At 42.5% G+C, this 13,595-nt stretch overlaps 1 protein-coding gene across 1 annotated transcript in view; it reads right to left on the minus strand.

Annotated features, from left to right (window-relative positions):
• Positions 1-540: 540 nt before the first annotated feature.
• The window catches only part of LOC147692067 (CLOCK-interacting pacemaker-like), a 203,358-nt gene continuing 190,303 nt past the window's right edge, over positions 541-13,595 (minus strand). The window contains exons 4-5 of the mRNA XM_086938369.1: positions 4,178-5,149; positions 541-771 (exon numbers count right to left, since the gene is read on the minus strand). Of these exons, the coding sequence (XP_086794495.1) occupies positions 4,244-5,149 (906 nt within the window). The 3' untranslated portion in view covers positions 541-771; positions 4,178-4,243. The remainder of the gene's footprint in view (positions 772-4,177; positions 5,150-13,595) is intronic.

A 13,595-nucleotide genomic window follows, 5' to 3' on the forward strand; every position in this document is an offset into this window, starting at 1 on the left:
CGACAAGTGGCTTTTTCCAGGAAAACCAAGGCAACCCTTATAAAACCACAAATGAGGTATGAGCTACCTATCTATATACAGGAGCTAAAATCTGTGTCAGGTAGCGTTTTCACACACACCTTTTAATTCGCATATTCCATGCACCATTTGTTTGACAAAACTTGAATTTATTCAGAATACCTGACATTTTTATGGCTTTACAAACTTTTTTATATCATACTCAAGCAAGTGTTTGTAGAGTGTATTCCTTTTAGTTGGGAAGCCTATGTAGGTCTGGCATTTGCCAAGGAATTTTGATTCTACTAAAATTATATGTATACTTACTTATAGGCGCTTTCAGCCAGCCTTCTTCATTCATTGCCCATTATTGTCATTCACATTTTTCTTCTGCGCACTACAGAATACACTCTGGGATAATGGGTGAAGCCCACTTCAGCCACAGGTTGACTTCAGTACCCTTTAACAAGGAGTACCTCATCACGTAAAATATTTACCTCAGGTGTCAGGAATGCTATGGAAATACGGACCACGAAAATATAATTGCTTTTAGCCATTATTTATTTATTTACATTGTTGCGAGACCGGCAGCTTTCCCCAACAATAAACCTTTGCAAAAACATGACCAAATAAGCATTGACAAAGCCAAAAGACGAGTGACCAACACCAGCTGTATTTCCTTTGCCAATGCTAGTTCCAAGATTAATTCTACATTGAAGCATATGGTCTCTTCTTCCAGGGCAATACAGTTCATGCACTTCAATAGAAAACTCCCTGTGAAGTAGACGGAAACAGTCAATAGCATTAGATGTGAGTGAAATATTCTGGCCGACCAACAGTCTGTGACTTTTTTGAACATGAGACACTGTACAATTTATTTAGTTATTTACCTACTCATTGCCCCACATGTAGAGATAATAATGTAAAGACACATTTCACTAAAACTACAGCCATGCCAATCAGTGCAAGATGTCCCTTTTGGAGAAGAGGGTTTCATTTATCTAAATATATACTTGAACCACATAGCATTCTGTGATGGGATCTTTAAAATTCTTAGGACGTACATATACAAGCCAAAGTTTACAACCATAATTATAAGCCCAACAAGAGAAGTTTAGATAACTTTGGTCAATGTGGACTAGTGTTTGTTTTCTCACCACCTTAAATAGGTTTCAATAGCATTAACAATTAAGAGTTGTCTTCAATATTAAGTCAGAGTTGCAAAAGTGCCATTCATAAAATGTGCTAAAAGCACAATGCCCCTTATACAAATTTCAATGGAGCAGCACTGTACGTATTCCACAAGAGAGCGCTATGTGTATTATCTTAACCAGTCAACTGGATATTTAAACCAGTTCCAGGAGATTCTAAGCTAATGAGGGAGGGTTGGCAACTAGACCAGTACGGTAATGTTTACTTAATGTGACAAAGGTGACCACTTCACCATATTACTATTTGGAACTTTTATTACAGTCTAAATAGGAGCTAACAATTGCTAAAATATTACAAAGTCCACAGGAAATCAAACTGTGATAACACTAGATAAAGTAAATAAACTGGACCAATCCTGTGGTGTTGTAGCATTTGAGAGCTTCAGATATTTTATTTGGCGATGCAATAAGAAGGTTTTGTGCAGATCAACGACTTCTAACAGAAGCAACACAGTCAGAAATCCAGTGTGAAAGTATTTGTACAGGTTGAAGACTTCTTGAAAAAGAGACACAGCAAACACATGTTTTGTCCAAGTGACTTTCTCAGGAGCTGTAAAATACATTTATGAATCACGGTTGACACATAATATTTGCCTAAAACCAAAGTAAAGAGGTGCATGGTTTTCATGCATCATTGAAGACAAGAAATGTGTTTGATCAACCAGAAAGACTAACATGCGTAGCGAAAATTCGTAAGTAACCAGTGGTACGACACAGTGATATAGGGTGGAGAAATGTCAACCCTACAGCCTGAGTGTTCCTTTTTTTAATCTGTGCATGATATTTTTGATCCTGGCAGTCTGAATGTGGCGGAGGCAGTTTGATGTTTGCACCAATAACACAACACAATTTTAAGTAGTGGCTCTGTAGCTGTAGATGGTACACTCTCAATGTGGATGTCGACTAAGCACCAATTTGTCTAATTGATTTAGGAGCATATTCGCTATAAATCAAACAGCTTTCACTCATTGAATGACTTCAACAGCGTTGTGCTACAGTGACTTTTGATGCCAAAATATTTAATCTCTTGTATATCTTTAATAACTGGGCATTCCATGCTTATTATTCTGGTGTGTTGACATGGTTGTATGTTATTTTCTCAATCGACTTTTCTGAAACATCAATTCACTCTTTAACGTTTTAACGGCATGTCAATGCTGTGTGCCCGTTTAAAGTGGCACGTGCCGTTTGGAACAGATTTTTTTTATTTCAGTTCAGTTCAAATAGCGTTATTCAACAGCATGTATCATAAAAGCTTCAAATTGCATCTATACAATAAAACAATATTTCCTAGATTTATTATAAGCAGGGCAAGCAAACAAGACATGGGCAACACATTCCACCAGAGCTCCACAGCACGGGCAACTGTCATATTTTTATTTACACATAGTACATTATTTGCAGTATTTCATATTCCAAAAAAGGTTGTTTTCGTTTTTTTCTGGCTTAGCACATGCCCATGTTACTACAAGTCTACTGTTCCCTTCTTTTATTAACATGTGATGTCATACACTATACGAACATTCTCTTCTTATTTGTGACTCTCGATTACACTGCAGAGAGTACCACATTTTACATTATCACACTGTTTTTTATCTAGCGATTGGCTTGTATGTTTCATTTCCAGTACGATTCCTCACTACAAACTGCCTTTGCTTTGATTTGTACAATAAAGGACTTAAGGTACAATTAATGGCATATTTGACTCAACACACTACAATGGGTAAGGTTGAGGTGGTATGTTTGATTACTATTCCTTTCAATTATTTTAAATATTACTCTGGCTGTAGAGTTAACCTTTTTTGCAGCCCATAGCACACTATATCCTACCACCAGTTAATTATCTATTGGTCTTTGGCAAACACTATGTTCCAACATAGCACTATGTGCCAACCGAGATTCACATATGTATTTTACAGCCTTGAGAAAGTTCCTTGGACGAAACACGTGTTGGCTCTGCCACTTTTTCAAGAAGTCCAACTTGTACACAAACCCTCTCACTGTACTGCCTGCTGTGCCTATTGTGAGAGAAGTCTCCCATTTGTACACAATACCTTCTTATTGCATTGCCAAATATGACTTGTGAAGCTCTCAACGGCATATGGCCAAAACACCAAAGTATTGGTCCTGTTTATTTACTTTCTCTAGTAATATCAGTGTTGGATTTCCTGTGGGCATTTTAAAATTTTAGCAATGCTTTGCTCATATTGAGAGCATGTCCGGTGAGGATGGTGAATCAAGTAATACGGTGTGCTCTGAACCTTTGTTAATATTGCCCTGGGTTTGGTGTCTGACCACTATCTGTTGTGTACCCTCTGGGTAGCAAGGACACAGTCCAATGTAGCACCCACTTTTGTACATCTATATATTACCAACTAGTGTGTTTTGTCAGTATTGCCTTACTAGCCATCGGACGAGCAGTTAGCATAATCCACTGCTACCAAGTGTAACGCTGACTATTTAGGACTTGCAAAGTACCTCACTGGATAATACTGTATGCTTTCAGTGTGTCAAATGAATTAAAGAATCAAAGTCAACTATGTAATATTAATGCGGTAGCAGCTCAAAGAAGTTTCTCTTGGCCAATTGTGATGACCGCACAGTTTCAACAACTGTTGATGTGGCATCTGTAATTCAGAGTTGTTCGCCCCACTTCTGATTGATACAACCAGGGCTCTTACTTGCACAAAACAAAAGGAGAGATTTGCAAACATAGGTGATGATTTAAGAGATAACTGGAAAACCTCACATTAAACCTCTTTCAAATTTACCAAACAATATAGATCCACATAATAAACGTTCATTTTCCTACAAAAAGAGGATGAAGGCACCCAAGCACACACAACTATATGTGTACTTTTTATTTTATGGTAACTCAGAATTGTGTAGAGCTTTATGCAGGAGATACACAGTAGCTGTTTAATATTAAGGCACTCATGTCTTCATGGTCATGTCATGGTTACGTTTACCTGAAGTCCTTCAAAGCAATGATGGTTGAGAACCTAATCCACTGAAGATGCTGGATAGGAACTATTTCAGAGATCTGTGGATCCTTTTGGTAAATTGTCAGTTGGCGCAGCACAGTCTAGTTTGATAGCATTGCTGCCACTAACATTCCAATAGAAGCTGGATATGTTCATGGCATCCTGGAGTTTTTCCCACAACTTACAATCATTGCTTTTCATGGCCTCACAAAAAAGCAATGTGTGCTCCTTCAGTTCACTAATGTTACGCTGGGTAGCCTTGTTCCTCCCTATCAGTTCTTTGGTCATCAGGGTAATGTCCAGAAGACCAGATTTCTTCAGGACATCCACAGTGTTATGGAACCTATGCTGCTTCTTCAAATTTGCAGCTAGCCTCCTGGAGACCTTGGATATTGTTTCTGCCTCAGAAATGGAATAAGAAGAGGAACACATTGTCAAATTGTCTTGGTGTGCATGCAGCAAGGATGGCATTACCGAAGTAGTTACTGTGCTTGGGGCAATGGATAGAGGTTGGAGGCCCATATCGGTGCTTCTTGCAGATGGCTTCAAAAGATTGTGGCTTGTGGTGTTAGGGGAAGGTGACCGTTCTATGATTCTCCCCTGTGATTTATGCTGTTTACTTATTAGTAATGTTTCAGACCTCTTAGTAGTTTCTTCTTTGGAAGTGAACATACACACACGTTTGCAGGGTCTGGTCTTTTTTCCGATGGGCGCAACTGAAACCGAACTCTGCCATTTCACATCCTTACTTGGGTGTGGGGCAATCCGTGGTAGAGCCCTCACAATGGGGAAATAAGCTCGTTTTGCTGGTTTCTTTTTTTCCGGCCAAAGGTTTGAGACAGAAGCGGTAATATGGGGCTGAATGATAATGACCCTTGTCTGTCCTGCAGTTGTGTCCATAGCACGACATCCATTCCATTCCATCTGAGTCTGCAAGAACTGTGCTCCTTTAACAGGCTAGAAGAGAAAGAGGAAAAGAGAGAAGTGTTTGAGACAAATTTTTCATGCTGTGGGCACCATACTGATAGGAGCATGGAGGTCTTAATTTACAATTATGAGAAACTTTAGTCTTGGTTAAATACAAACTGCACAATAATTACCCAACTGGAACACACTCCCAGAATGGACTGGAAAAGCTGCTACTTTCACCTGCTACCAGCAGTTCTAAACTAGATAGGGGTAGGTGACTGCACATTCAACCCCATCGCTGGAAAGACACACAGGCAAGGCAGTCTAACATTAAATTAATGCTCGAGGAAAAGACAAAACAATGGCAGAAAATGGTCAGAAATAGAAGTTCTGTTAATGAACTAAGCAAGAACTAAAAAAAGGTTCACTCTGAACCACCTCTATAAGCCACCTGCCTTAGTCCTCTTTCAAAACACACCTCAAGCGTCTTCAGTCACCTGCTTTCAATAAAGTCTGTGGTGGGGATCCTCTTCAATATCCAGCTTAAGTGAGACTCAAGTAGTGTCTGCTCTATTTTTTAACTTTGGAGAGCTGGACATTTCGTGTGAGCGATTGTGGGGTAGCCTTTATATACGAAGGTGGACATGCAGAGCTACAATTATTCAGGATTTTGACAGTGATACTCTGAAGTGGGCCTTAATCAACTTGCCCCACAATTTTCAAAGGTAGGATATGAAAAGCCAAGAGATGGCAGAGGTCAGATCATTATATATCTCGTTTTAGTTGTGTGTCTCTACATGTGGGACTTCACCGTATACCTGTTATTTACTCAAAACAATGATTCTCATTTCTTGTATGAAATAGCGGGGGTCTATTTGTACCCCTTAAAATGCAAAAAAAGTATTAAGTCTTTCAAGATGTATCACATTGTAACTGTCTAATTGCTTCACTGTACTTAAATATTTCAGGTATAAACAAGACACGTCCTCCTGCAGTGATACATGAACTTTGAATTCTGAGTAGGCTTGGGCGGAGTTAACCGAGTTCCACTATGCGGAGCTCTGCAAAGCACCCCCAAAAACTCTGCCCTACTTATTTATTTTATTTGCAGAGTTTTAAATAGCACTGGCTAGACCCCGAGGTATCAGAGCGCTTTATAGAAGGATCAACGAGTTACAAAATTGACTTAGTTATAGGAAAAAGAAACAGTTCAATAGGGAAAAAAACAGTGTTGCAACAAAAAACATCAGTTACAATAACATAGAATACAATATATATATATGTCCAAAGGGGTAAGGAAGGTGGGAGGGGGGGGGGGGGGGGAAGGGGAGAAAAGAAGATCGGGCCAGTTAGAACCGGCAAGGAGGGAAATACTCCAAGGGAACCAGAAGACAATACGAAAAGTCAAAATATGGGATCAGTAGTGATAACATCCGGAAGCAACGATGACTGAAAAACGAAAGGAGGGAAGAGGAAGACCAAGGGAGGCAAAGTCAGAGTAAAAGGTATTGTCAGGCGACAAAGGGCGTAGTCCAGCAACATGTGGAACAGATGAAACATCCAAGATGGAGGACCCGGGTCACGGGCGCCGTTTTCAAAGTTACAAAATGGCTGGACAACTCAAGAAATCCAATCCACGAAATAACCAGGGTGCTGGCTCCACGGAGCAGGGTTGAGGTGGGAGGGACATCACTGGAGCAAGGAGGGAGGGGGATTGGGGATCACCGAACACAATTGCGTAGTTAAAGCGAGCAAAAAGCTCAGGGTTGCTGGGGAGTCAGAGTCGTAGTTTGGTAAGCCACAAAGTTTGAACAGGTGTACCAGTAGCGCCGGAGAAGGCAGGCAGCAGCGGGGATCAGGAGGGCGAGCAGGGGAGACAGTCCCTCTACTTCACGGAATTCCGCTCACACAGGGAGATGCTCTGTGTGTACTGGAAGGAGCTGCAAAGCCAAGAGGCGCTTGTGAGAAGTTAGCCTGGCATATGATGTCCACTAATTCTAGTGGGCACCTTGCACCATTCTAATCGACCCTTATTGATGGTGGTTGTAAAGTCAACCTTGTAGAAAGCTATCCTGGTGGTAGCATGGACCAGCAGTCATCAGGCTAAGACTTCAGATAGCGCATTAAGCAAGTTGTTTTATCAATTATAATCCCTTGTGTACCCAATGCAAGGACACCACACAAGGTATATATCAAATTCATAGGTATTTATTCTAAACACAACCCCTCTGCACTCTTTATGAGATCAGAGGTAAAAGTACAATACAAGTTACTTAATTGGCATACAATAAGTTGCAAGGAATACGTTTTGCGCTAGGGGCCTCACAAACCATATACTAAAATAGTGGTATAAGAACCATGTCGGAGATAGAAAGTAGGCCTAGGGCATCGCTGGGGCTTTATAGGAACAACCAAGGTTTAGGAAGTAGGAGGCCCAAGCGAGACGCGTGTAGTGTCTAAACACAGCCGCGAGTTACCATTGACTTTCTATAGGAAACCAACAAGTTACAAATTCACAATTAAAGGACACTTCCGGATGGACTACGATGAAACCCCTTTAGTCTAGGACACTTCGAGAGTCAAGACCCACGGGAGCACCGGAGTACTCGTGTTACCTCACCCAGGGAAGCCGGGTGCATAGGCGCCTTTTGGTGTCGGGTTTCGTCGTCGTTTTCAATAAGAGAGCTGCAAAGAAGTACTGCATGCGACCAGAGGAAAAGTGTCCGGGTGGATCGAAGATCTGAAGAACCTGAAAGCAGAAGGGACAGAGTCTGGGTCACTTGCCAGTGACCAGGATGGCTGTGGAAAGATGCCAGCCAATGTCAGGTGATTACAGGTAAAAAGGTGAAGTTTGTCTCTTCAGCCACGAGGTCCAGGAGGCGTCGACCACAACCAAGAGCTGGATTCGAGCTGTCCCACGAAGGATCTAGTTGACTGTGGTGTCGGTATCCGGATTGGACCCAACAAGCCTTGGCAAACGCAATCTATGCAAGATGTCGAGATTGGCTTCGGTGCAGACCAGTAAGGTCTGTGGCGCTTCTCCTTTGTAGGGAAGCTGGAGAAACCAGGAAAGCAAGTTAGATTTCAAAGAAAGTCTTCAGGGGGCTCACTAGCCAACGGACTAGGAACCGGGAAGATGCGTTGAGCTGAAATGCAAGAGCGGGCCCCACGGGACACTCGTGGAGTGTAGTGGCCTGAGCTTTGGTGCAAATGGTGCTCAGGGCTGGGGCTTCTCGTATCCCAATGCACAACTGCACGTTATCTCTGGAGTCAATGCAGTTAGCAAAATGGAGGATGTCCAGGAGTCCGATCCCACGTTTCTCATGTCTGCCACGGGTCTCAGCTTTGCTGGGAATGTCTAGCAGCGTCAGAGATGTCTGGAAGTCCGTGTCCTGTGTCGCAGAGTCTTCGAAATCCGGCGGGAGCCTCGACAATGCAGACCGGCAAAGTTGCTGTTGGTGCCTGTTTGAACAGGGTGGTCACTCCTTGACCACAAGGGAGAGGTCTTCAGTCTTCCAGTCAAAATGGAACGTCGAAGGTCCAGGATTTAGGTTTCAAAGTTCCGTCCAGGGTAATCTAAAGTACTAGGGACACAGCTCCTATACTTATACTAAGTTTAGGGGTTGGACTACCTGAAAGGTCCCTCCTATGGGTGGACCTGGGAAGGGGGTGGTTACACCCCTTTCCCTTTGTCCAGTTTCGCGCCAGAGCTGGGGCTGAGTCCGCCAGCGACTGGTTTGAACCGGGCTATGCATGGAGCACCTTGTGTGCTCCAGGCAGTGTCTGGAAAGCATTCACGGAATGCAGCCTTCCCTGCCCCAATACACAAAAGCCTCCCTGAGCAGGAAACCTATTGTCCAGGCTTCCCCTGCCGGAGTTTCGTCCAGCAGCAGGAGGCCAGACTCATGTCTGTGGCAGCAGCCTCCATTTTGTGATGCTGAGGCTGTTTAACCAGGTTTACCAGCAACTACATGTCTTCTCCCTCTAGAAGGGTGGAATGCTACCTCCGCCACCAGAACTGGTGGAGGGGTAGTATTCCGTAGTGTTTGACACCTTACACAACATTTTTTGATAAAGCCAAACCAAAGTTAGCATTAACCGCGAGGATTATAATGCACTTAAGAGTATATGGTATGGCTATATCATAGAACAGCTATAAGGAGATGGTTCCGAAAGCTGCAGAGGGGCTCAGCTCATGCTAAGGCACCCTCTCACATAAAACCAAGCACTCTGCCTCCAGGATTGTTAAGGCCTGCCATAGGAGTGGCTTATAGGTTCTTATGTGTCTATATATAAGGTAGATATAGATATACTATATCTAAGTAAGGGATGATTACACCACCTTACCCAGGCTGTGTGAACAGACCTGTGGTGTCAGTTTGGAAGGCAAACCAGGGGTGGCACATTACATGCTGCAGCCCCTGGTAGGCCTAGAGTGCACCTATGCCCTGGGTACTTAGGGTACACTATACAGGGGCTCACAAGGGTGACCCAGTAACCAATCTGGTATGTACATGGTATCAATTTAGAGAGAGAACAGCTAGGCTGTGGGCCTGATTAGCAGGGCCACAGCCAGACTAAAGTCGAAAAACCAGAGAATCACAGCAAAAAGTGAGGTAACCATAGAAAGCAGACCCTACTCTCCCACAGCGGCGGTCCAAAGACTTTCTCAGCCACAAGGACAGACCTAGGCGCTCTTGCGGTGCTGGGCAGAAAGCACATACCTATTTCCTGAAGGGTTTCTGTTGCAGCCCCTGTCGACCCTCGCCCTGCTCTGCCTCAGCGATTCCGCAGCTCCCTGCCAGGCAGGAACCCACCAAGGGATCTTGCCTGCTGTACACATCAGGATCTGCTGTTTTCAACAGTCTTTGCCGCCCACTCTCATGCAGATGCTCAGAAATGTTCAGCAGTGGGATTGGCTGGCATACAACCCGGAAGTGTTGAAATTACAGGCACATGACATCCATTAAAACATCAACAAAGGACAACTGACATTGGGTTGAATTCTGGGGATGAGTCGATTGAACAGTGTGTTATATCCTGGACATGTTTAAGCGGTTTGCAGAACTCTAGGGGGTGGTCATGTTTAGGAGTAATTTACGTCCATCATGGTTTTGAAATTTATATTTGTCAAACACCTCTTGAAAGTCGCTCCAGTGAAAGGTTTTCAATGTACAGTGTGTGTGCCCTGCACCTCTCGGATTCTTCGCTGCACAATGCTCTTGCAGTCGGTATGATACGGCTGTATCTGTACATAATCTGGCAATTACTTTGGACAGTTCTCTGGCGTTGGAATGATAATGGTTGAAGAAGGTGTCTAAGGTGTGCTGTGATACAGGCTGTCAAATTAGTAGGCTGTCCAGTGTGGTGGTTATGTGTTACAACGATATTGTAAACATATGAATTAAAATTAGTTTCATATTGGTTAGTTCAGCATTGCGGACGTCAATACGTATAACTAAAGGGCAAGACAGAGGGGTGGCACCTTACAATGTTTCTGGAGCACAGGGGCAGGAATGGAAATGCTATCTTGGACTTTCATCCCGTTCTAGCAAATGCCCCCCGATGGCAGAAACTACAGTTAGATCCTCCCACTCCAAGATGGCCAATACATTTACTCATTTGTGTGGTGTACTGTTCTTTCTTTGGTTTCATGCCTATTGAACACGCCTTTAGTATTCCTATCAACTAATATAACGGGAGCGTCAATCTAAGACTAGCAGAGGATACGAGGATACAGGCAGCAGATTATGGTGAGTAGAGGTAGTAGGCGCTGGTTAACTCACTAATGCAGGCGTATTGTGGAGCTATTGTTTTCCAAACTCTGCACTCCTAGCAAAGCACAGAGTACCAAAACTCCATGGATTCCACCAACATAGTGGAGCTCAAAACCCACCCTTGATTCTGAGAAGCAACAGGAACCTCATGGGATTGGAGAAGGTATCAACAGCTGCATAAAATCATGGGCTTGAAATGGCAATTCTGAATGCTTATTCAGCGCCCTATCTCCTTTTTTCTACAGTGCTTAGCTTGTGGTCTGCTAGCACAGTGAGGGTGATCTGGAAAATCAGATAGGGATATCAACAACTAACATAGGAATGACAGAAAATGTGTACCGGATGTACTCAAGCATCAAGTCAAATATAATAGAACTGTACCAAATCCATAAAACAAAATACATGGTGGTCTCACATTATTGCACATTTCCTTAATTTAACTATTTGCAATATAAAAGAGGCCACGGAGAAGCACTTAAGAAGACTATGTAGCTGTTGTACAATCAGGGTAGGTTTACTTTGGCTACGTTTACAAACTTTAAAAAGTGGCAATAAAAACTTTCTTCTAGGTATCTGATAAAATTAGCAAAAAACATAATATGCAAAGTCGACTGGACAGACTTGCTAACGCATGCGCAGTGGTTCAAATCGTTTGAAGAGGAACTATTGGCTGGAAATCCCACCGAGTGGTCATAAATTAAAATGAATTCTGGTGAGTACAAAACGCTGCGGTATATTGAGGATAAAAAAATGTTAATGTTAAAGACCCTCGTAAATGTGTACCAAATTATATGTGCAAACCTTGCAGCTTATGTACATCTATTAAATCATAGATACCTGTCCGGTACGTAGAATTAGCAACACTTTTGCTAAAATAAATCTCCAACAAATACTTCACTGATTTAGAGCCCAACTTTTTACAAAATCCATGCAAAGTTGATGATTGACTTTTGGAAAAGAGCTAACCTATTTAGCGGCATTGGTTTCCACATCAATTTGTTGTCAAAAAGGATACCTAGATAATAGAAGCAAGCCACCCCAGAAAGCTTTGAGATGTTAAAATGAGAGGGTCTTAAAATGAGAGGGTCTTTTGGTGAATCTTGCCCCAGAGATCAGTGTGAACGTTTTACTCTCATTGGCCTTTAAGTTTAGATCGTGCAAAAAATGTATAAAATCATCAATTAAACTTTGTAGTCCTCTCTCCAGCCTGACCACAAGGACCGCATCATCAGTATAGAAAAGAATGGGGAGAGGATTGGTCCCAATAGAAGGTATACCCTTTGCTTTCAATTTTAAAACTTTACCAACTCAACTCGGTTAATAAATAAATAAAACAAAAACTGGGCAAGTACACATCCTTGTCTAACGCCTCTTTAGATCCTAAAGGTGTCAGTACATACATCGTCCTTTTCAAAGCAGACAATGGCACTGGTATCCTTTTAGAGTTGTCAAATAAAAGAAATAATGCCCTGCGCCACACCCAACTCCGTCATAATGCACCATAATTTGGAGTGTGATACCAGTCAGAAGCTGCTGTCAGGACCACAAAAGATTGACAGATAAAATCCTTGTATTTACCAGTGACTAAGCTCAAGTTAAGGCACTGATCTACGGTTTACAAGTTTTACTTAAAACCATAGTGCGTGTCAGTTAAGATAGCATTCGTCACCGCCCAGTCCTTCAGCCTATTCAGTAAAATTCGTCTCATGGCTGACAGTGGAATTTAAAACTGATATAGGACTATAATTCTTAGGCTTAGTTTTATCACCTTTTGTAAAGATAGGTATTATTTCTGAACCATTCCAGGTGGGCTTTGGGCCTACCATTGCAAGAGCATAAACACATTAGTAAGCAAAGGAGCCCACAAATGTGAATTGTCAGTAGATACATCTAGGGTACCCCATCCGGACTAGGAGCCCTGCCCATATTACTTTCAGCCAATAACCTACAAACCTCTGTGTAATCAAAAAACAAGGGCAAGCTGGTGATCTCCGAGGACTCCCTGTGCCCTTTGGATGGTATGTATTCTGAAAAAGTAGTCTACCCACTGCTGTTGCTGAATACGGACTTAGATTGTGGGATCCGGTGACACCAAAAAAGGGAGCATTAATCAACCGCCAGAAGGGCATGCCAGGCCTCCTCCATCTGCCTTTTGCTGGCTGCCAGAGCTGACTTATAAAGAGCTTGTGCATTCCTGCTCAATTCCACAGCATGGGGTTTCAAGTGAAGCGCCGAATGAAGGGCTGACAGGGCTTTGGTGCACGCTGCGTTGAACCAGTTCCATGACGTTCGTGAGTGGGATTGGGCAACATTTGTAAGAGACTGTCTTATATTTGCTGTGATATCTATACAGGCCAATCTAACTCTGTAACCTCAGCTTGGGTATCAAGGCAGGTAGCAACCTTTAAGTGCTTAAGTTGAAAGTGTGTGTTAAGGAAGCTGGTGTTATCCACCTCGGCCAATTTAAAAAAGAAACTATTTTTCTGGGACAAGACATAGTTTATAACCAACTTTAGAGCGAGGTTTAAACAACCCCTTGATCCCTACCATCACAGTTAATGCTGCATTGTTACTAAACCCACTGAAATGGTCACTGAAATGTGGCTTCAAAATCACTAACACAATGACCAAAAGTTGCAGAGACTAAAACAAGAAGGTAGGGGCAAGATTTGTAGCTACTACACCCAAATCATTGGTCATTATTAAATCATATTTAA

This window comes from Lissotriton vulgaris, chromosome 9, assembly GCF_964263255.1.
Source record: "Lissotriton vulgaris chromosome 9, aLisVul1.2, whole genome shotgun sequence".
Classification (NCBI taxonomy): domain Eukaryota; kingdom Metazoa; phylum Chordata; class Amphibia; order Caudata; family Salamandridae; genus Lissotriton; species Lissotriton vulgaris.